Genomic DNA, 21,582 nt, shown 5'->3' with positions numbered 1-21,582 from the left:
GGGCCTGCCAGGCTGGGGATGGGCATGCAGATGACTCTGTCATATTTGTGGCCACTAGTTTGGGGTCATAATACTAAGTACAATCTCGTATTAACCCCTGAGAGCTGTATGGGAGCTCAAAACAGCTGAACATCAGCTTTTGGGTCAGCCCAGCTGTAGCCTAGCCTGGGGACAGGCCAGCTCCCTGCACTGCCTCTGTCCCAGACCAAAATCCCAGGAGCCACTTCCCAGCTCCCTGGTCAGTGTGACCGGACTTGCGGCAGCAGGCCAGGAGGGCTGAGGCCTTGTCCAACCGGAGGAAGGACAGTGCTGCTTTTGCGGCCCTGTCCCGGGACTCAGCACTGAAATTGGCTCCTGCCATACTGACTTCCTCCCCTGAGCCTTCTGTGACTCCCTCTCTGCCTCAGTGCCTCCAGCTGTACACTGAAACCCACAAGACCTCCTCTGAGTGAACCGCAGCGGCGCCATGAGCGGCCTTCACGGCCCAGCACCATTTCCCTGGCTGGGACACTGGTGGCGTGAGGGCCAGTCTGGCACCAGCAGCTCTGTGTGTTCATGTCAGGGGAGGGCTGATGTCACTCCTGGAGAGCGTCATGCAGGGGAGGATCATGTATGGGTGCAAGCACTGACTTCCAGCTGCAGGCCAAGACCTTTCAGGCACTTTTTCTTCTCTGTAGTGACCGGTTACAGGACCTGAGGGAACGGCCTGCAGTTGTGTCAGGGGAGATTTAGGTTGGGTATTAGGAAAAGGTTCCTCACCCAGAGGGTGGTTGGGCACTGGAACAGGCTCCCCAGAGTGTTCAGGAAGTTTGGACAGTGCTCTCAGGTGCATGTTGTAACTCTTGAAGAAGTCATGTGCACAGCAAAAATTTGGACCTGATAATCCATGTGGGTCCTTTCCAGCTCAGCTTATTCTGTGATTCTGTGATTCTCCAAGGCATGGCCGGTGATGGGGCCCCTGCTTCAGAGGAGAGATGCAGACCTCTTTGCACCATGGGTACACCTTTGGGAACAGAAATGCCAAATGAAAGAAAGGAGCAGGGTATAGTGCTACTGCTGGTGGTCTTCAAGCCCTCTTATGACTGGTTTGCAACACCAGGCAGGGGCAAGCAAGTTGTCAGTGTGTGGCTTTCCACATGAACCACAAGACTGAGATGAAGATGAGGAACTGAGCTCTGTGCAGGAAATATGGGCCAAACATGTTCCCCAGGAAAGGGCTGCCTGCTTGTGACAGCCACAAAATGCTTTGTTTCTATGATACTGCATAATTACCAAAGACTGAAAAGCTCAGGCATGTCTTAATCAGCATCAAAAAGGGGAATTATATGGTAATGAGAAAATGGATAAAGCAGCACAGTCATGGTCAGGAGTGTCCAGCAATCCTGCAAAGAGTTAAGGCAGAGCTTTCAGAGCTCCTGGGATCAAAAGGTAGAGATGAAGCAGCAGGAATAATGACTAGGGCCAGAGGTTATTCAAAACAGACAGGTTCCTTCAAAGAGAAGAAGTCATGTCTAGAGGACAAAAATAGTATCAGAGAGATAAGACATAAATTCTCGATAAGGCAAACAAAAAAAGTGAGCAAAGAACAGTCTGTAAAAGCAGCCAGCAGCCCTTTTTGAAAAGGCTTCAAGAACTCCAGATCTGCTACAGTGTCTGTAGGGTAGACAGGAGAGCATGTCTTTGCAACAGAGTGATGTCCCTGGGGTGACACAATTGCTGCAAAAATGTCTCCAGTGCCAGAGCCCTGCAAGGTTTGTAGTGAAATGGGGCACACTCCTGACAGCATGCCTGGACCCTGGCATTGCAGCATGCCTGAGCCCTGGCATTGCAGTATGCCTGGACCCTGGCACTCCAGCAGGACACAGCTCCTTCCCTACACCTGCTGAGACCCAGCCTGCCCATCCTTCCAGCTGAGCCAGGCTTGCTGGATGCAGGTGTCTGTGTGGCTTTCAGTCTGCCTGGTGTGACCAGAAAATGTTGGACCCCCCAGAGAAAGCAGAACTGATTTGCAACACCCATCCATCCTCCCTGCCAGAGCCTGGGTGACATTCAAGGCTGAATTTTTATGATGTGGAGCAAGGGGAAGTGTGAAGAATTAGAAAGTTTCCTGACAACTTGCTTTGTCCATGGCTTTTGAGGTTTCATGTGGGGCCATGAAGGATTTTCAGAGACGCCAGATACTGGTAACATAGGATCTGAGAGCCATTGTTCTGCTGGGAATGTTGTAGAGTGGGACCAGGAATGAGATTTTTTAGACTTTTTTAATTTATGGAATTCTTCTACTCCTTTTGCAAAGATCTTCCAAGATGAAGAACCTATTCCTACTCACACCGTTTGCTTTTGCAGCTTTTTAATTTTTTCCTTGAAAGGCCCAGACGCACAAAGGGACAGGGAGAGGTGACCTCTGAGTTGCTGCTGTTGCTAAGGCAGAGCAGCAGTTGCTTCCCTCCACTCCCCAAACCGCCCAGATACCAGAGACAAATCACACCTACCTCCCAGGTACCTCCCAGGCTGTGCCCTGCTGCCATGCCAGGGTCCTGTCTGTGCACTTGCAACCCCAGGACACCTTTTCCAGGACAGATATGTTTGAGTACAGTGAACTGCCTATGGGTGAGCTTCATATTTGAGCAAAGGAAATAAAAAGGCAGGCTCATGGAGGTGGGGACTCTTGGCCCCGCCAGCTGTGTTTGCAGGATGAGGTGAAGCATGGACAAGGAGACTGGTTTTCTGAGCCTTGGAGGGAATGTGGCTGGGCAGTCTCCTGCTCTGTTCCTGAGAGGTAAAAGACTGCAGGAGTATCTGCTCCCAGGCAGCTCGTATGTTGGCAGAAAAAGAAGAAAACAAGAATTCTACCATTATTTGCTCAGGATTAGCTTTTGGGCATGCCTGGAGGAATATATTCGGAGAAAGCCACCCTGCACTGGCCTGCTCAGTGCTGCTGAATAAAGGTGTTGCAGGGTGTGCAAATCAGCAGAAAGCAGAGCCTGACCTCAGGTGTATGAATACGAGTCCTTGCTGAGGAGAACAACAGAGGAGAACCATCACAGTGGAATGCAGCCTGGCTGTGAAGCCTCAGAGAATACTTGAGGGCTTGTTTTTCTCCTGGTTCTGTGTTTCAGTTGGGATGCAGGCCAGGCACATCCAGCAAGGTGGCTGGGGAAACACAAATGCATCAGCTCCTGCCCTGGACCTCCTCTGATGGGTCTGCTGCTGAGGCCAGTGCCATCAGCCTCCAGCTGCACAGACAGCATCACCAGCAGTCCCTTTTCTGCCCTGCTTGCCTGTTCATGGTCATTCCTGCTCCCATCAAGTTTTGACAACACAATGTGCCACAGTAGCTGAGCTTGAGACCTCCAGGGCTCTTGTCGCCTTCTGCTCAAACATCTGCTCTCAGTCCAATCCTGAGCAGCTACCACTCCTGCCAAAACCTTGGCATTCCCATCCATGGCACACACTGCCAGATAATTAAGAGCATCTGTGCCCTTCAGAAGTCCCGTTTGTCACAATCCTAATTACAGCAGGAAAAGGTGAGGATTCTCCTGGTGTAATCACTGCTTGAATATCTGGGTGAGTATGGAAGGAACATCTTCCTGTTAAAACCCAGCCAGGAACCAGAACACCTCACAAGTCCTTCTGAAATCTGTGCTGGGAGAGGAGGCAGCCCAGCTACTGTTAATAGCTGGTCCTGACAGAAGACCTAAAAGCTGTGGTTTTAGACAAGAAATTAGAGACAGCAAAATTGCAAAACGTCGTGGAGCTGAAAGAGAAAGAAGGCAGTGCTGATAGTGGCAGAGTTTCCCTCTCCAGTGAGGAAGCTTCTTGCACCATACATGATTTCTCTGCATGCCTGTTTCCTTTCCGTGCTCTCACCACTCACAATCAGATGGGTGTGCAGTGAGGCAGCCAGGGTAGCTGAGACCTCAGTCCTGCCCTGGAACGTAGGCAAACATGGCCCTGCAATGGATGCTTCTCCTGCTCCTCACACCTCTGCTGGCAGCACAAAATCGTGGTAAGCCCTATCCCAACAACTATGGACAACCCCAGGGAAGAGGTAAGCAGTGCTCCCTCCTCTGCTCCCAAGAGAAGGTTTTACTGTGCTCCTTTTGCAGAGCCCCTGTGCAGCCTTATGGTGTGCAGGATACAGCAGCTGTATCAGGGCAGTCTGACATCCACACTGGGGCCCAAGTCCACCAGCTGGGTTGTGGTCAGGCAGAGCTCTGTTTGGGGATGGAGGGCAGCAAGGCTTGGGCTGCTGGGAAAGCCTCTGCAGAGTCTGTGTGTTCCTCCATGGAGCTGGAAATACAAGGTGCCCGTCTGTCCTGGCACAGTGTCAGGGTGCCATGTCCTCACCACAGAGGAGATGGGTGCTGGTGCCCAACCAGGAGCTGGGGAGCCATGAGCTGAGCCCCTGGGTGTCGGGGAGAGCCTGGGGATAGGGCTTACCATACTCTGGGACTGCTCTTTAATGCACTTCCTTGGTGCTGGAAGGATCAGAGCACAGCCAGGGATCTGCTGGGCTCTTCCTTCCCTGGCTGCACACTTTGATGCCAGCGGAGTCAGTGGGAATTTTCAGGCTCACATGTTGTCTGTCCTCCCAGGAGGCTGCACTGCCTGGCAATTGAGCTGTGGGTGCAGCAACTGTGATCTTGCATTCTTCTGTATCTGTCTTCGAGTATTTGTCTACACTAATTTTCTTGGAGCTAGGTGATAGAAATCATTAAATTTGGAGCTAGGTGATAAAAATCATTAAACTAGCATCTAATCCTGTCCTCCTGGTCTGCTGCGTTGTTGGATCCGGTTGGTTGGAGGCTACAGAAAACAGCTGATCTAGTGGTTGTGACAGAGTACAGGGAATGGGATCAGAAACTTTAATTCCTGATGTGAAGTGTCATCAGGGACTGTACTATCAGGAGAGGTGTCACGAGAGCCTGTTTCCAGGGAAAATGTGTCTGGTTGCAGAGAGTGTAAGCACAGCACATCACTGTCACGCAATAAACAAGGGCAAAAAACTGCAACAGAGGATATTCTCCTGTCCAGAGTGTCTTCCCATTGCCCAGATCCCTGCTGAAGCAGTTCTCCCAGGCCAGCATGTGCAACCATGGCTTTCCCGTTTGTTTTCAAGGTGCACACTAAGGTCAGGATCTGTCTGTGTCACGTACAGTGGGATGCAGCAGGGTCCTGTAGCCCTGCAGACTCTTGTCACACTCTGCAGATCTCAGCCACCCAGCCTTCCCAGAGGAGTCTGGAGCTGCCCGTGACACAGATGATATTGCTGAGTTTGCACCTTGGTGCTTGAGAGAAGAGGAACCAAGACAAAAACATGTGCTGGCCACACCCAGCAATGTGAACAGCCCTGCCTGCATCCTCAGCATGTGGGCTCATCCCATCCTGACACCTCTGCTGAGCTCCAACCAATGGATCAGAGTCCTTCTCTTGCAGAGGGACAGGGCAAGGAAAATGTCCCGAGTGAGGCGGGAGGTTCTGCTAGGGTGGAATGGGCTGACAGAGGCTGTGGGGCAGGGTAAAGCTGTTGGACAGAGAGAGGGAACAATAGGGTGGGGATTCCTGAGCACATCCCCTGGCAGATACAGGGTAAAATCTGCTGTGCACAGTGTCACAGAGAGCAGTGCAGGCAACAGCAGTGCAGCCCAGGCACAGGATGTGGTTTGCACGTGTGGTTGGCCCTGCTGCTCAGCTCCTCCCATCATGGGGACAATGTGCACTGCGCAGGGTGCATTATGTCATTGTCCTATTGTCACCTTATTGTCTTGCTGTGCTGCTCTCACAGGGAGTTTTTCCTCCCTAAAATGCCATACCTGTACAAAACTGTTCTCCCCTTACAGCCCCAGTGCACCTGGAAGGCAGATGGGGAATCTTCTAGGACACATTTTCCGTGCAAAGGGTCTGGCATACAAGCTGTCTCGGACGCCTTTTTCATTAGTCTTGCTTGACACTCTGTGTGATCTAGTGGCAGGTGACAAGAGGTTCTAACCAGGAGCACAGCTGCAATGACCACGGGGTGGGAGGATGGTAGCTGAAGCTAAGCTGTAGCCAATCTGAAAGGGTTTGTGTCAGCAGAATTCCGAACTGTGCCCAGAGTTATGGGGAACATGAGTGCTAAGAGGTACTGCAGAGGAGTGCCTGGGGCTTGGCACCTTAGGGGTGGTGAACGGTGTGCTCTACCATGCTTCCACTTACCATCACCATCCAAAGATTCAGGAAACACGAATTTCTCCTCCTGTCCTTAGACCCGTGTCAGATGTCCTTTAGCATCTGGTGGACCAGTAGAGGTCAAAGTGCCACCATATCCCAGCTCTTCTCACAATGCCTTGTTCAGGACGTTCTTTGCTATCCCCGTTTCCCTGCCATGACTCCCAAGCAGAGCATCCCCAGGGTCTCTTGGCTCCATCACTCTTAAAGACCTGCTCAACACCTTTGGTTGCTAGTCAGGAGCACAGAGATGCTCTGAGACCCGTGTTTGTGTTCGCAGTGCCTTGCAAAACAATGCTCCACTGGTGAAATGAGTGATTGCTTTTCTTAGCTCCTCTCAGCAAGCACATGGCATCCAACACAGCAAGACTTTGCTGTCACCCCTCTCAGCTGCTGAGCTGCCCTGCCAAAAGGGTTGAACTTCGCCTACTGCTTCTTAGATTTCACCTTGTCCTTTCTTCTTTGTGTGTGAGGTAATAGAGTGTAAGAAAGGACACCTTCTGCTGTTAAGCAAAGGGCTGAACCCAGGAGCCTGTCCTGAATTATCAGCCTAGCTGTTTCTCCTTTCTCCTGACCCTCCCCTTCTGGCCCATGCTGGGCCTTTGTTTAGCCTGCCAGGCTCATAACTCCTTGCAGCAGGGACAGGCAGCCCAGGCATTTCTGGAAAAGGCTTCTATATTCATGGGTAATAAACAATATCAGAGAGGAGAGTATTCATTTAATAGCATCATCTAGGAAAAAAATCCAAAACAGTAAATATCTGGCTTTGGAGGCAAATAGACCAACCTTTTGTTACCACTCCTGTCTCAGGCATTCAATATTTCCATTTCACAGTGAGCACGCATTGCACGTTACAAAAGGTGCCTATTTGGTCACATCTACTCTGTATTTTCCTTGCTGAAATTTCACTTGAGTCAGCCTCCTTCCTCTAGCTGGTGCATTCCCCTGTAGTGGTACTCTCCAGTCCCTGGGCTCTTTGAGTATGGGAATGAGCTGTGGGCTCTGCCTGCCTTTTCTGATCTCTCCCACCCAGCCCCTGGGCTCTGCTCAGCATGGTCCATGCCCAGCTTGGATGTGGGGCCTGTGTCAGCCTCTGTCTGCCCCCGAGCACAACAGGGGCACATCTGGCAGGTCCAAGGGCACAGGGGAGCCTGGGAGGAGTTTAAAAAGTGGGGCCAAATGATCACCTCCCTTCCCAAATTCAGAGAGATGCTGTAAGACCCATGTTTTGTTCTCAGTGCCTTACAGTGCAACTGGAAAAACAGTGGTTTTCTCTGTGGAAACAGTGGTTGCTTTTCTTAGCTCCTCTCAGCAAGCACATGGCATTAAACACAGCTCAGAGAGCTTGGGAAGGAAAGGATGAGTTGCAGAGAACAGGAATCCCCCTGGTGCTTGCAAGGGGCCCTGTGGGCAGAGGAAGGAGGGAGGACGAGGGTTTGCCTGCAGGGCTGCTCTCCTGTGTAGTCTTTGTGTCTGAAGGGCAGACACACTGCTGGCACACTTGTGTGTAGTGGTGAGGCGAGGTGGTCAGTGCCACTAGCTTCCCCACAAGTGCCCTCAAAGGAAGAATGTTTGGGCAGACACGTGACATTCACACAGCACTCAAGCACACCACAGCTAGCAGGCAGGTGACATACAGGAGGATCTTCTGTATGGGTTCCAGTGAGAGTTTATTAAGGTCCATCACTGAAGGAGTCTGGGACAGAATACAATGGATGGTCCAGGGTATAAATATGCAAAAGAGGGAGTGGAACAAAGCATCAGGGACAATCAACTGAAGACATAGGGGAAGTACAAAGGGCAGGAGCCAATACAGAGCGCCAGAGTGGGTAGGCAGCATTACATTAACCAATGGGGAGACAGGGAGTGGAGTATATTCTAGAAAAAGATCATATAGGTGTAAAAGGGGTAGGGAGAGCCAACGGGCCAATGGGGAATACAGAATTTACCCAATGGGGTAAAATAGCATAGTGCTGCAGAGCACCATGGGGGAAGCTTTCTGACCCCTAACCTATGGGGCATGCCTCCAGGGCATTCCCACTAGCCTTTTCCCAATGGGCTCACAGGCTCCACAACTCCCCCTTCTTGTTTAACTGAAAAGGCTTCTCCCATGGACCTCTGCAGATACTTAATAAAGCACAGGAACCTAACTAGCACAACAACAATTGTAATTAAACCCAAAACACTCCCTTGACAAAGGATGATACCCTTCTTGTGAGTCCCCATCTTTCAAAGAGTTTGGTAAGTTCATCAGCGCATTTCTCAGTCTTGATGTTTTCTGTGAGCTCTTCCAGCCTCTGGATGTTTGGATCGACCTCAAATGTGAGGATAAGTTAAAACAGCACATCCTGGTGAAATCTTGACAGCTGTATCCATGGGCCAGCAGTAAAAAATCTATGGCTGCTTAGGCATGTTGACAGTGAATTTTCTACGCTGTCCATGGACTGACACAAACTGTCTTATTGGAGGGTTGTTGACAGGGTGACCCAGATGTTTTGGGCTGACTGTGGGACGATACACGTGGTCACTGGTGGTAGGGTGAGGAACTGAGGGTAGGGTGAGGGTAGGATCCAGAGTGTGGTGGTGAGTAGTCGGTAACTCATGGTCATGTCCAGGAAAGATGAGTTCTTCCTGTGAGTCTTAAAATGGAACTTGTAACTGGGGAAATAAGTAACTTCGTAACTTCTATTGTCTTCTTCCCACAACACTCCACCCTTTTTTCTGCTTTTATGTTAGAGGGATGTGAGTGAAGTGAAACTAATGTAGCAACTTAGAGGAATAGCATAAAATAGAAATATTATGAAAGAAAAGGAAGTTAAAAAGTAACAAGATGTTAAGATGGGATATAACTTATCCCATATAAAAAATCCAGTAGGCAGTTTCATAGGGCAGGAGAGGCAGAGCCGATTTCAGAAGTTGGATCTGTGCAGCATGTGGTTCTTTTTTCTCTTTCTCCTTCTCCAGACTGTGTGTGTATGGCCTGTATCTTGTTTTTCTGGGTCTTCAGGAGTTCTTCTGGGTGCTGTGTTTGGTGGCTCTAGATACACCTTGATGTTTTGCCAGTGGCTTGGCTGGAAAACACAGGTGTCTGCTGAGGAAGGCAGGAGCCTAATGGGAAATGTAAACTCCCTTTAAGGGGCTGTCAGGCAAAGATATGGGAGCAGGAATAACAGTTCTTTATTAGGGAAGAAAATTTTTAAAATAAAATAAGCAATGCAGTAATAAAAATCAATACTGACAGAGTCAGAATATGACCTGACACTCTCTGGTCAGGGTGTTGGTAGAAGTCCCATTAAATGGTGGCTGCAGCCCTCCTGGAGATAGAGATGTAGTTCTGCTGAAGCAGTGATCCTATAGAAAGGGTGCAGTCCTCCTCTGAAAATACAGTGGTGGTGTAGATGGACCTGGCCTTCCAGGGGGAATCCAGTGGGAAAGGGCTGCTCCTCTGGGAATCCACTGGAAAATGCTGCCTGTGGTCTTCCAAATCTCTGATTATATCCAGATAGGAATGCTTGGGTCCTCTGTCCGGGTGGAGCTTCTCACAATGGGATGACATAATTGTATCTCAGACAGTGGCACTCAATGGCCCATTAAGAGAATATACCTCTCCAGAGGGAGGATTGGTTGTGGAAGAGATAAAGAAAACGGCCTAATTAACAGAAGATAACTGCTTCACAGACGGGGAATAGAATACACACACCCATTTCATACCTAAAAGAGCCAAGGATCCACTTTGGGACTGATCCTGTGGACACACAGGCATACCCTCTCCCCCAAGCTATTAATTGGAAAGGGCGCATTATCAGTTTGGTTTTGGGATCCTTGATTAGCACATGTGGCTTCTCTATGAGCTGAACTCTGGTATTATTTGAGAAGCACCCGACAATGGGGGGATTTAGCCCTACAAATGAATTATTAAGACAATTGAAAACATGAAGAGCCTCGCACAATCTTTCGATGCTTGATAAGGTTTCAGTCTCCCCCGTGCTGCTGATCAATGACCTGCCTGATGGTACTGTGGGCCCTCTCTACAATAGATTGTCCTCTACAATGGATTTTCCTCCTCATGGAGGTGGCAGCTCCTCCAATCCCAGAGATCACCCTATTCACAGGTACCAATTTCCAGTCCAGTAGTCACTGGGAGCGGGTGATGATGGTGACATCCACTCCAGTACACCATCCCTTGAAGGTAGATCTTGTCTCCCTTATTTAATAGATTTGAGTGCTGTGGGAGCTCTCACAGCTACCAGGAGGTGTAGAACAGTTACAAAAGGAAAAATGCTGAGGCCCCCTCACACAGAAGTCAAGAGTGGGGCCATGTGGGAGAGGCCAGCCATGCTCGTGAGCATTCACAACCCCCTCAGCTCCCAAGGCTACCTCCACTGCAGAGTTTCCATCCCCTCAAACTGCTTCTTGCTTCAGGCCAGGACTCACATGACTCTTTTCAAGCAACTTTATTCACATTTCTGTGGTACCTTGGGGATCAAAGAATACCCATCAGTGAATAGTCTTCATGCAGGAACAATTTAGGGCCCTGAAATGCAAATTAAAACATGCGAAATGCTTCCATGAGTAGCTGTCACCTAACTGAAATAATTGTTGCTCAATTTGCCAGTGTGGGGCTATTTTTTTCCACTTATTTGTCAGGGGTTTTATTATGTCTGAGGAGGTGCAGCTAGTGTGGTCCCCTACTGCATGATGTCTGCAGAGCATTCCTGCTTTCCTGAGATGCCACTTGGGTGTTGTAGGAAGCAGTGCAAACTCTCTGTGCCTGCCTGACTGCACCCTGGTAACATTCGACAATATTTGAACAGCTACAGCTAAATTTGTATGGTGGAGGAACACTCACAGAGAGTTACAATTGTTCTGTGAAAAGTGGGGCCAGGTCAGAGGTCAGAGACCCAAATGCAGATTCATGCAGAGAGGAAGCAGCAATCCTGTCTAGAATTTAATGAAAATTAATATGAAGATTTACTTCAATCAATTGTCCAATCTACATGTTGTAAAACACAACCAAATGTGCGGCTGGTGAGATACCCACATGCTCTAAGCCCCTTTAGCCCAATCAGATGAGGGGGTGTCACTTGTCTTGGTGAGGATGGCAGGGATATGGGATGGGAGGGAGCTGCTGCTAGGAGCCAGCAGATAATTGTGAGAGGGACAGAGCAGAGGAAATAACAAGTGTAACATCCAGAACAAAAGCAAAGTGGCAACTCAACTGGGATTTTGCTGCAAACAAGTGTGCCTGTGGGTATCAGCAGATCATGTCCAGCAGAATGACAGAAATGATGATGAGTGGTGCCAGCAGAGTCTGGAGCACTCCCACAGCCCCTGGATTTGTGGGAGAGAGCAGCATCCCCCAGGCTGCTGGACCGCTCTAGCTGGGGTGTCTCCTCAGCAGCAGGTGGGCAGGATAACCCTGTGGATAACCCTCCTGCACTGCCCTGAGGGTGTGGGGAGGGATAAAGCTCCTGGGGGATGGGGCTCATCCTGGGAGGTGCCATCTCTGCCACCTCTCTGAAGAGAGAGGGATTGGCACCCCTCCGGATGGAACTCCCTCATCCTCGTGGATGCTGCTGGAGCCCAGTGACCATCAGGCTCTGCCTCCTGGCCTTTCCACACAGGAAAATGTAAAATTCCCTCCGACTGGGACCCCAAACTAAGGTTTACTCCGACGAGGAGCGACTATGCCTTGGATGAAGTGGTGCAGCTCAGCTGTGCTGGGAAGATTCCTGAGAAGTTTGCGCCATCTGTCCCACTGATTCAGTGCATTTCCAGAGGGGCCCAGACCCTGTGGAATGAGACTCCCACCTGCAAGGGTAAGCACAGCCCTGCACCACCCTGACCCAGGGCCCTGAGCTGGTGGCACACCCTCTGTGACCTGGTTGTGCAGATGACAGTGCAGGAATGGCAGACCTGGATACCTTTGGCTTTCCCCATGTCCTGGCACTGACAGGGCTCTTCTTGCCTCAGCACCTTGCTGTAGGCACCTGCTGGGCTCTGTGCTCCAGGGAGGGGTTCAAAGGCAGGAACAAGGCTCCCTGCACTGGGGGCTACTGTAAACCCTGTGCCTTCAAACAATGAGTGGGTGTATGGCCAAGGTGGTGGGACGGGATGGAACTCTGTGTGAAGACCGTGAAGGAAATCAGTCCCTGTCCAGCTTTTCCCAAATGGAGCCTGAGTTGGGAAGCCTGCAAGACTGTAGTAGGCATGGATGGGACTGCTCTTGGGGTGGTCTGCTGCCACCAATAACTCTGTCCTAGGCTGCAAGTGAGGGATCAAGCAAGCAGTTGAATGTGGTAACCAAAGGAAATGAGCCCTGTCCAAGTCAGAGCAAGAAATATTCCAGCAGACCACTTCCCATTCTGCTTACATGAGCTCCTTCTCCTCTCCAGAGCGATGCCAGCAGCCCCAGTGGGACTCACAGCTCCAGTTTAGGCCAAACCAGAGATTTTACACGGTCAGTGAAGAGGTGACACTGAGCTGCTTTGAGAATGACGCTCCTCCCCTTGCTGTGATCAGATGTGCAAACTGGAGGAATGTTTGGCAGGTGTTGGACATTTCAGGAAAATGGCACAGGTTGCCTCCGAAACTGAGCTGCACCACGGGTAAGTTGGGAAGCAGTAGGTCTCCCCTGCTATGTGCACCTGTCAATGTAGAGGGGAGCTGGACATGGTGCCATGTCTGTGGGACACCTTGGGCAAGCTCAGAGTCAGGTCGCAGTTGGGAGCAGAATCCAAGGTGGAGAGGGTTAGAAGCATTCAGTGTGGGACAGGTTTTCTCTATCCCTGCATCCCCCAGTCTATTCCTGAGTTGTGCATCACAGGGAAGTTAGAAAGGATCCTGCCCTCAGTTTTCACCTCTCTCCCAGTGTCCCGTATCACCTCCTTGCCCAGGCACATGATCTTCTTCTGCTCTTGGGGTACCTTGGGTTTCCTCATGGTGTGGAATGCAGACATTAACTACAGTTCATCGTGGAAAAGCCTCGGTCCCTCTCCTGCCTGAGCATTCCCTTGCTGAGAAGGACTCTCACACTTTCTTCCTGACAGCAAAATGCCCTAAACCTGAATGGGATGCAAGACTTCAGTTTTTGGAGAATGAAACTGGAAACCCACAGAACAGAGAAGTACTGACCCTGACCTGTCCCAAAGGCCTCGAGCCCTCCTTCCCTGAGGTCAAATGTGCAAAGGAATTTCAACAAGTGATTTCTGGAAAACCAGTCTATGTGGATGCCTGGTGGGGCAGGAGCAGCACAGGCGCCTGGACACGCATTGAGGGGGATGTCCTGTGCATGGGTGAGTGAGGCTGCAGCAGCTCTCCCGTGTCTCCCCTCTGCCCTCACCCTCCCTGGGGCTCTGTTGCCTGAGCAAACTGCTGAAGAGGACAATGCAGCCAGGAGACAACAGAGCAGGCAGAACCAGCTGGGCAAGCTGAAATCTCCTGCAGTGGTTCCTGAGCAGGCCAAGGCTGGGGCTCCCAGCTGGGTGCCCAGGCCAGGGGCAGGATCCAAGGCTGCCAGCCAGGTGCCCATGGAGGTTCCAGTATCTTTGCTGTGCCTCCAGGTGCCACCCTGGAATGCACAGGTCTGCTTGTTCCCCTGCTGGCCCATGGATGAGGGACCTGGGGGACACCTCCTGCACCTCCAGGGGTTGGAGCAGAGCGGAATGAAGGGAGCCCTGATGATGCAGGGCTGGCTCAGCCCTGGGCACTGGGACTGGAGGCTGTATGGGATGGACCTGGGGGAGGAGCAATGCCATCCATCAGGGGATGGAGATGCAGAGCTGTCCCTGCCAGAGACAAAGCTGTGTCCAGTGGGGGTATGGCAGTACATGGCAGTGCTCAGGAGAGAGGCACAGGGAGATACAGGATGGGAATGTCCCTGCTTTGGGCTGTAGGAGGTTGTAAGGAGTGTCCAGAGAGACAAGTGGGTGGATACGAGCATATTGATGAATAAGTGATTCTTCATGCTTTACAAGCTCAATGACAGTCCTTCCCAACAAGGCTTGCCCTCAGGTCACATCCCAGCAGAGGGATGTGTCACCTTCCCTCTCCCTTCATTGACTGGAGGGGTTCCTGGGGATTTCTCACCCACCACTCACCCCTACCCATCCCATCGCCTCCACCCCATCTAACACCCACTTTCACCTCTGACAGAAGGGTGTAAAAGGCCCCAGTGGGACTCCAGACTGCAACTGGCACCACACCTGGAGAATTATAAGAAGACTGAGAAAGTGATGCTGAGCTGCCCTCAAGGTTTCCAGCCACTCTTCACTGAAATCCAATGTCAGACTCAATTCCAGGATGATTATGGGACATTTGGATATGAAGAATTTTGGCTTGGAAGAGACTCCAGAGGTGCCTGGGTCCCCATTCATTCCAGTGTGGAGTGCATCGGTAAGGGAGGGACCTGGAGCAGGATAATCCTTTGCAGGGGGAGATCCTGAGAACATCTCTGAGGGGGAACAGCATGGGAAGGTCAGCGTTTTTCCTTGGGCACAGCACTGTGAGGATGGAGGCTGTGGAAGCAGCTCCTGCTTCCAGACCATGAGGAAATGTCTCCTGTTGTGCTCTCCCATGGCACCAAAGGATGGCTCCAGCCACGCAGCTCAGAGGGTTTCAGGCAGGCAGGATCCCTCTGCTGCTCCCTGTGAGCTGTGCTGTAGCCCAGCTGGGGACACATCCTGGCTTCCCTCTCTTCTCCCCAAGGTGTCCTGATGTTTGACTGAACAGGAGCGGTTGTGCCACTGGAGAAATTCACCCAATGATTCACATTCAGTTTCCCAGGGCACCATGACCCCAAACTCCTCCTGCTCCCCTTTCAGAGGGCTGCAGTGACCACCTCCAGTCTCTCCTGATGAGCAAAGTTGTCTGACTGCAGCATCCTTGCATGGCTGGTTTGGGAAGGGAATAAAGTGACCTTCTGGCAATCTTTCCTTCACAGAAGTGCTCCAGGTTGACCATGAGACCTTTGAGATTTCCAGCACCAGCATCAAACTGAAATGGACCTGCAGGTTCCCTGATGCCTGCCAGGGCATGAGGGCCATGTGCCGACTGGCAGCGCCTTCCTCCCCTCCCTGTGAAGCTGAGGAGGTGGATGCAGAGCAGATGTTACATGGCCAGGAGGGAACATTCACCTGCTCCCCTTTGCAGCCCTTCACTGAGTACAGTGTCACCATTGACTTGCCTCCCAACACAACCCTGTTCTCATGGTTCTTCACAACACAGGAATCAGGTAAGTGCACAGAAATATCAGAGACAAGGAACAGTCCAGAGCTGTGCCACAGGGAGGACAGATAAGGAACAGTCCAGAGCTGTGCCACAGGGAGGACAGATGTTCCCCTCACCCCTCAGCTCAGCCTGATCATATTCTCTGTGCAGGGATGTGCCTGGGATCAGAGCTGCTTGGGTCCTGTGCAGAGCCCTCTGGGGAAGGGGCTGGGAGAGCCCTGAGCAGGGCACAGCCCCTTCTCATTGTCCCACTCCGCCTCACACTGTTGTGCTTCCCACTGCTGCAGTACACACAGCCTTTGCAGGGGACAAACCCCTTACAGGGAGTCCCTTTGCAGCCTGTCCCTTGGCCGGGAGCTGCTGCAGCCTCCTGTGGCCTGAGCCCCTGCCCATGGCCCTGTGTGTGACCCCATGGCCTGTGCTTGCAGTGCCGGACAAACCGGAGCAGCTGTGGCTGGATCCCGACAGGGGCTCTCTCAGGTGGAGCGCGCCGCCCTCCTGCAACGGGGAGATCATCGGATACCAGGTACCCAGGGAGCAGGGCAGACCCTCACCTCCCAGCCTGGAGCTCTGTGCAGGCACACTGGGAACTGTGGGAAAGGGATAGCCATGAAGAAATACAGGAAGATTGAGACGCTCAAGGCTCCTCTTATGGAGCACGTCCCCACAATGCCTGTGATATTGCAAGGCCTGTCCTCGGGCTCAGTACATATATCTACAGCCTTTCAAACTGCAGCCTTCCTTTTCAGAGGCCCAGCCCTTTGCTCGCAGAGGTTGCTGCTCACACATCCTCAGGGTTGGCTCCAAAGTCCTTCTCTCCTCTCCTCTGTTTTGAGCTCTGCACATGGGGCTGAGGCTCCCACCCGTTCCTCTCCAGAGCCTTGCCCAGGCACAGGGAAGGGCAGGCACAGGGAAGGGCAGGCTGGCAGGGACGTTGCAACTGCGGGCACCTTCCCAGCGGGCAGCCGGGAGCTGCTGCGTCCCAGCTGCGTCTCCTGTCCGCAGCTGAACATCACAGCCAGGAACGCAGGGGACAGCAGCGTGCTGGAGACCGAGCGGCTGCGCCTCGATGGCTCCGTCACCGAGCACCGGCTGCCGGGGCACAGCCCTGGCAGCAGCTACGCCGTGATGCTCCAGGGGCTGACGGCTGCTGGAGCCGGGGCCGCGCTGACGAGGGAGTTTCACAGCAACAGCAGCTCCGGTGAGCTTTGCTGTGGGGCCGGGCCGGGAGCCCGGGCACAGCCCAGCCCTGCTCGCCGGCCTGCGCTGCCCGAGGCCGCCGCTGCTGCTCGCCCGGCCCTGCCGACGCTCATTACCCGCTGTTGCCCTGCAGACACCCCGCACCCCCAGGCCATCAGCTGCCGCGGCGCCCGCGACATCGCCCCCTCGCAAGGCACGGCCGTGCTCCCCCTGAGCCCCATCGCCCCCGGCTCTGAGGCCGCCAGGTGAGCGCAGCCCCGCGGCTCCGCAGCCCCGCCGGGGCTCTCCCCACGCCGGCGCTGGCCTGCAGCCGCCTCCCTTCCCGTGGCCCCCGTGCCCGCTGCCACTGCCTTTGGGCCCGCAGGGAGCACCAGCTGATCGTGGCCGCCACGCACAACGCCTCGCTGATCGAGAGCATCTGCTCGGAGCCGGCACAGCTCTCCAATGCCAGCGCCTACCAGGCCGCTCTGCTCAACCTCAGCGCCGCCACGGACTTCGTGCTGGGCGACGGCAGCCGCGGGCGGGGCATGGACAACGCTGCCCTCAGCCCGGGCCGGGACTACACGGCCCTGCTGCGCCTCGTCCGCCGCGGGCCGCAGGTACCCTCGGGGGGCTCTTGCTCCCTGCGCCTGCTGCCGCCCGGGCCTGGGCCCCTCGCTGCCTCTGGGCTGCCTCTGAGCTCACGCTCCTGTCCCGTGCCCCGGCACCGTGCTGTCCCTGGGCTCCCGGGCCACAGCCACCTCCCTCGGTGGCCCTGCCTGGGGACCTTGGCCTCCAGCTAGGCCAGTGCTGCAGGACTGGCCTGAGCTCTCCCTCCTGTCTCCTCCAACAGGCAGAGAAGTTCACCTGTGTCTGCTACAGCTTCTCTCTTGGTAAGTGTCTCCTTGCTCCTGGTGCCCAAGCCTCCCTCCTGCCTGCTCCCTTTTGCCAGCCTGGCAGCTTCCCTGGATGTGAGCTGGGTCAGCACAAGAGCTGTTGGGTCTCACATGGAACAGAGCAAGATCCCCACAGGGTGATCCTCTCTCCCAGAAGAAACCTCAGCCAGGACACAGGCGTACACACTTGCACATTACCCTTTGCCATTCTTGGGGCCATTGCCAGCAGGAGGCCAGGCTGTGGCACTCACCCTTGCTTCTCTGTTTGTTGCAGGGCAGACTGTGGGCCAGTGGCACTGGATTGTGATTGGACTGGTTGTGCTGTTGGTAGACCGCATTGTGGTTGCAATTATCCTGTGGCTTGTGCACTCCAGGTGAGTGGGGAAGGTACACGTTAAGCAGGTATGAAGGGGACAGGGTCAACAGGTTCATACACAATGCCAGATTCTTACCCAGCACTCCCCTTTGCCTTTCCAGGAAAAGGAAGTACTTGCCCAACAAAAATAAGGACGATAATTAAAAAGGTAGGAAAATGCAATTCTGCAGTCAATCATCACAGTGGCACTGTCAGGCTGTGGGGCAGGTGGGATGAGAGCAGCAATCTTCCAGGAGAACCTGAGTTCCAGCAGAAGCAGCAGTTCATACACTGCACTGATACAATACATCTCCTGATTTGCCTTAGCTGGGGATGACCAGGATGGCTCTGCCCACTGAGCCCCACATGGAGGCAGAGCCTGGTCCCAGGCAATGCTCCCTGCTTGCAGCAGGGACAGGGCGAGCAAAGACAGCATCCCAAAGGCTCAGGGCTTTGAGTGACCCATGTCTGTGCCATCCCTGCCAGGGATCTGCAGGGAGGGTCTCAGGAGGGCCAGGCTGAGGGGCTGCTGCTCTCACCTCAGCACTGACAGCACCTCTGGGACCCTGTGGTTGGGATGGAAGTGTTGGGCTGTGGCAGGCACTGCCGTGTGCTCCAGCCTGTCTCTGACACTGGGTGCCCTTTTTCTCCACAGGTGAAGGTGGCTAGGCTAGAGATCAGGCACTTCAGCCCCGGACAGCACCATGGAGACATCCAGAGCAGTGCAGAAAATGGGAAGGATAACCCCAACCCAGTGCTGATGGCTGCCATGTCCCCTGTTTCTCCTGTGACCATGACCAGCATGGGGCTCCCATGAAATTCATCCAATTCAGCAGGGCAAGAGGAGGCCCAGGAGGGCTGAGCGTTTGAAGGTAGAGCTTTGCTTTCATTTTTGCATTCCTGGAAGCAGGACTTGTATGCTGGATTTCCCAGTCCCAGACTCACACAGGCTCAGGTTGATGGCATTCTCCTGCTGTCCTCTGGGTTCCCAACCCTTCTGCCCTCTCTGCTGGTATTCAGCCAAACCCAGGGCTTTGCTCGGCCTGGCTGGACTGCTTTGTGACTCAGCCTGTTCTGTCTGGACAAGAAATAAAGGCTTATGGATTGGAGGGGCTGCCTGTCCCACACAGCTTCTGCCTGCTCCCCTCATTGCCCCTGTGGGGTGATATTCCCCTGCAGGGAGCTGACTGTGCCTTGCTGGCGGGAGCCACAAGCAGGGCTGCTGTGATCCTCTATTCCCCTGGTGCTGCCTGACAGCTTTTCTGACCTACTGAGCTGAGCTGGACAGCTCTAATGTGAGTTTGGAGCAGATGTGTGGTGGGAATCCATCAGCAGTGATGGCTCTCCACACACATTTTGGCCAAGAGTGTATTCCGTGCCCATGCTGTGGCATCTCTGTGCCTTCAGCTCCCTGTGTCAGGTCAAACATGGAAGAAAAGCAAAGATCAGGGGTCACCACCACCACGGCCTTTATTGGTGAGACACAGGACAGAAAGCCATGGGGTCACTCCTGCTTCTGAAGTCTCCTGCCTTTGTTTCTGCAGTGCTGCTTGAAGCACATCCAGGATATTCACGTTGAGACACCATAGCCTGGGATTGCCATGGTGCAGCCACAGGCTGATGGGAGAGCCTCAGTGGAGCTGGTAGGGCTGTGGCACTTGGAGAAGCACCAGGAAGATACAGCCCCAGGAAGAGACTGTGTGGGGTTTGAAGGACCAGTTCAGCCCTGCAGGACCATGGGTTGTCCCACTCTTGGCTCTTGCTGACTTTGGACTTCATGCTTCTCCCACAGCTGGACAGATATCCTGTGCTCCTGAGCACCATGGATCTTACAGCAGTGTGGGACTTCTCTGACCAAACACAATGTGGGTGCTGGTGCTACCCCACTGTCCTTGGGGCTACCTGAGGGGACAAGGGAACCTGGATGGGACAGCTGTGCTCTTCATCCTTGGCAAGGAAGCATAGGTGAAGTCCTGGTGCCTCTGCTCTGGTCTTCGTGCTCAGGTTGTGATTCCAGATAAGTTCCTGCACAAATGCTGGGCAGAGAGTCAGGTTCCCATTTCAACACCTGGCCAAAATTTGGAGACAGTCTAGCCTGTGTTCTCCAGCCATGGAGGACCCTTTTTGGGTGGTTTTTCAGGAGAGTGAAGCACCTTGGGGTCATGCACATCCCTTTTCTTTCCCTCTTGCTTCCACTGGTACTGATGAAGGGCTGTCCAGGGAGTCAAAGTCCCATCCAGAGACAGGCTGTGGTCATGCCCCTATTTGAAATTCCCATAGGTTTCAAATGAATTCAAATAACTGAGGGCTAGTTCATAGCAGAGCCCATACTGTTCCTGTGGATAAAAGGATGCACTTGAGGCTCCAGTGGACCAACACCTGCAGTGGCATGCCAGCATTGGTCTCCAACAGCTTCCTGACACAGAGCATGCCACACACAGGTGCACTCCACCCTCCTCCTCCCAGCTGGAATCCACAATCCTTGCTGAGGAATCCAGGCATGTGCTCCAGGAGCTGGAGGATGGGCTACACCAGCACTGGAACCAGCTGGTTTTGGCAGGAGAGCCAACAACCATGACACCAAGTGTTAAGCAGCCAGGTGGACCAGAAAGGAGCCACTCATCATGCAGGATGCTTTGGTGCCCCCTCAGTTCTGCAGAACCTGACACTGAGGGAGTGGGTGTGCCCAGCAGCAGAAACTGGAGCTTTCAAAGGTCTCATTGGCACCTGGCCTCAGGATGATCTGAGCACAGAGGGGCCAGGGCAGCTACTGGGGCAATACAAGATTTGGCTCTTACTGTGCTGCTGCCATCCCAGGTGGGTTAGAAGTCAGCACCTACCACATTTTTAATGAACTGTCTGCGCCTCCTCTTCAGCATCCTCACAGCCTGGGACACATCCACCATGCCCTCGCTTTGGATCTGCTCACACAGGAAACCAGCAGCACAGAAGATCCCACTCCGGCTGGCTCCGTCCCTGTGGAGGAGGGCAAGGGGAGCTTCATTTGCTCTGGGATGGAAGGTGGCCGGGCTGAGCCTCAGAGCTGTCCCCCTAGACCCACACACTCTCCCCAAGAATGATCTTGGCCATGCATCCCACATCCAACCAACCTCCACAGGAAAGTCTTCCTCCCTCAACCTAGCTGAATTCATATCCACACATCCACCCCAGATGGAGCTGTCCCCAATGTCACTGACACAGCCCGAGCTGTGTCCAGCTCAGTGCCATGGCTGCTCCTCCAGCAGACATCACTCACCAGCAGGTGACAAGGATGTGTCCATCCTGGCTCTGCCGATGGTGTGTCTCCACCTTCCCCAGCAGGCTGATGATGGTGTCAGGGTTGGGGGGAAGGTGCTTCTGCATGGGCCAGTCTGTCAGTTGATGTAACTGGATTTCCACTGCAGATTTCTTGGGCTAGTGGGGAAGAAAGACAGGGGGCTGGACAGAGCAGAGACCTATCGGCTTCATGGAGGGAAGGGGAGGGACAGTGCATGCCAGACCTGCCTCAGCCACGCACACTGGATCAAGGGAGCAGCCCCACAATGGGACATGCCACTCCAGAATTTGCTCTTCTTCACCAAGTGCTCTGAGAGCAACAGACAGAGCACAAAAGAAGAGCTGAGCTCCAGGTGCAGCTCAGACCTACACCAGTCCTGTGTCCAGCTGCCTGCAATAGTTCCCCTTTCATGAACCACTGAGATGTACAAACTCCAA

General features: G+C 53.3%; 2 protein-coding genes across 2 annotated transcripts in view; one reads left to right on the top strand and one right to left on the bottom strand.

Moving 5' to 3' along the window:
• The first annotated feature begins 3,899 nt into the window (after positions 1 to 3,899).
• LOC132086553 (neurofascin-like) lies at positions 3,900 to 18,976 on the top strand. The gene is made up of 14 exons (XM_059492325.1): positions 3,900 to 4,051; positions 11,835 to 12,029; positions 12,606 to 12,818; positions 13,260 to 13,505; positions 14,365 to 14,604; positions 15,152 to 15,442; positions 15,867 to 15,964; positions 16,444 to 16,639; positions 16,772 to 16,883; positions 17,003 to 17,237; positions 17,471 to 17,510; positions 17,788 to 17,887; positions 17,991 to 18,037; positions 18,524 to 18,976. Exons 1-13 carry the CDS (start codon positions 3,949 to 3,951, stop codon positions 18,031 to 18,033), a joined length of 2,112 nt encoding a protein of 703 aa, XP_059348308.1. The 5' UTR covers positions 3,900 to 3,948; the 3' UTR covers positions 18,034 to 18,037; positions 18,524 to 18,976.
• A 337-nt stretch (positions 18,977 to 19,313) lies between these two features.
• Positions 19,314 to 21,582, bottom strand: part of LOC132086552 (receptor-type tyrosine-protein phosphatase kappa-like) — a 42,575-nt gene continuing 40,306 nt past the window's right edge. Inside the window, 3 exon segments of the mRNA XM_059492324.1 lie at positions 19,314 to 20,204; positions 20,709 to 20,844; positions 21,125 to 21,282. Coding sequence (XP_059348307.1) covers positions 20,130 to 20,204; positions 20,709 to 20,844; positions 21,125 to 21,282 — 369 coding nt within the window. The 3' untranslated portion in view covers positions 19,314 to 20,129.

Source organism: Ammospiza nelsoni, chromosome Z, assembly GCF_027579445.1.
Source record: "Ammospiza nelsoni isolate bAmmNel1 chromosome Z, bAmmNel1.pri, whole genome shotgun sequence".
Lineage (NCBI taxonomy): Eukaryota > Metazoa > Chordata > Aves > Passeriformes > Passerellidae > Ammospiza > Ammospiza nelsoni.
The sequence above is the reverse complement of the archived record's forward strand: the minus strand, read 5'-3'. Positions and strand labels throughout refer to the sequence as shown.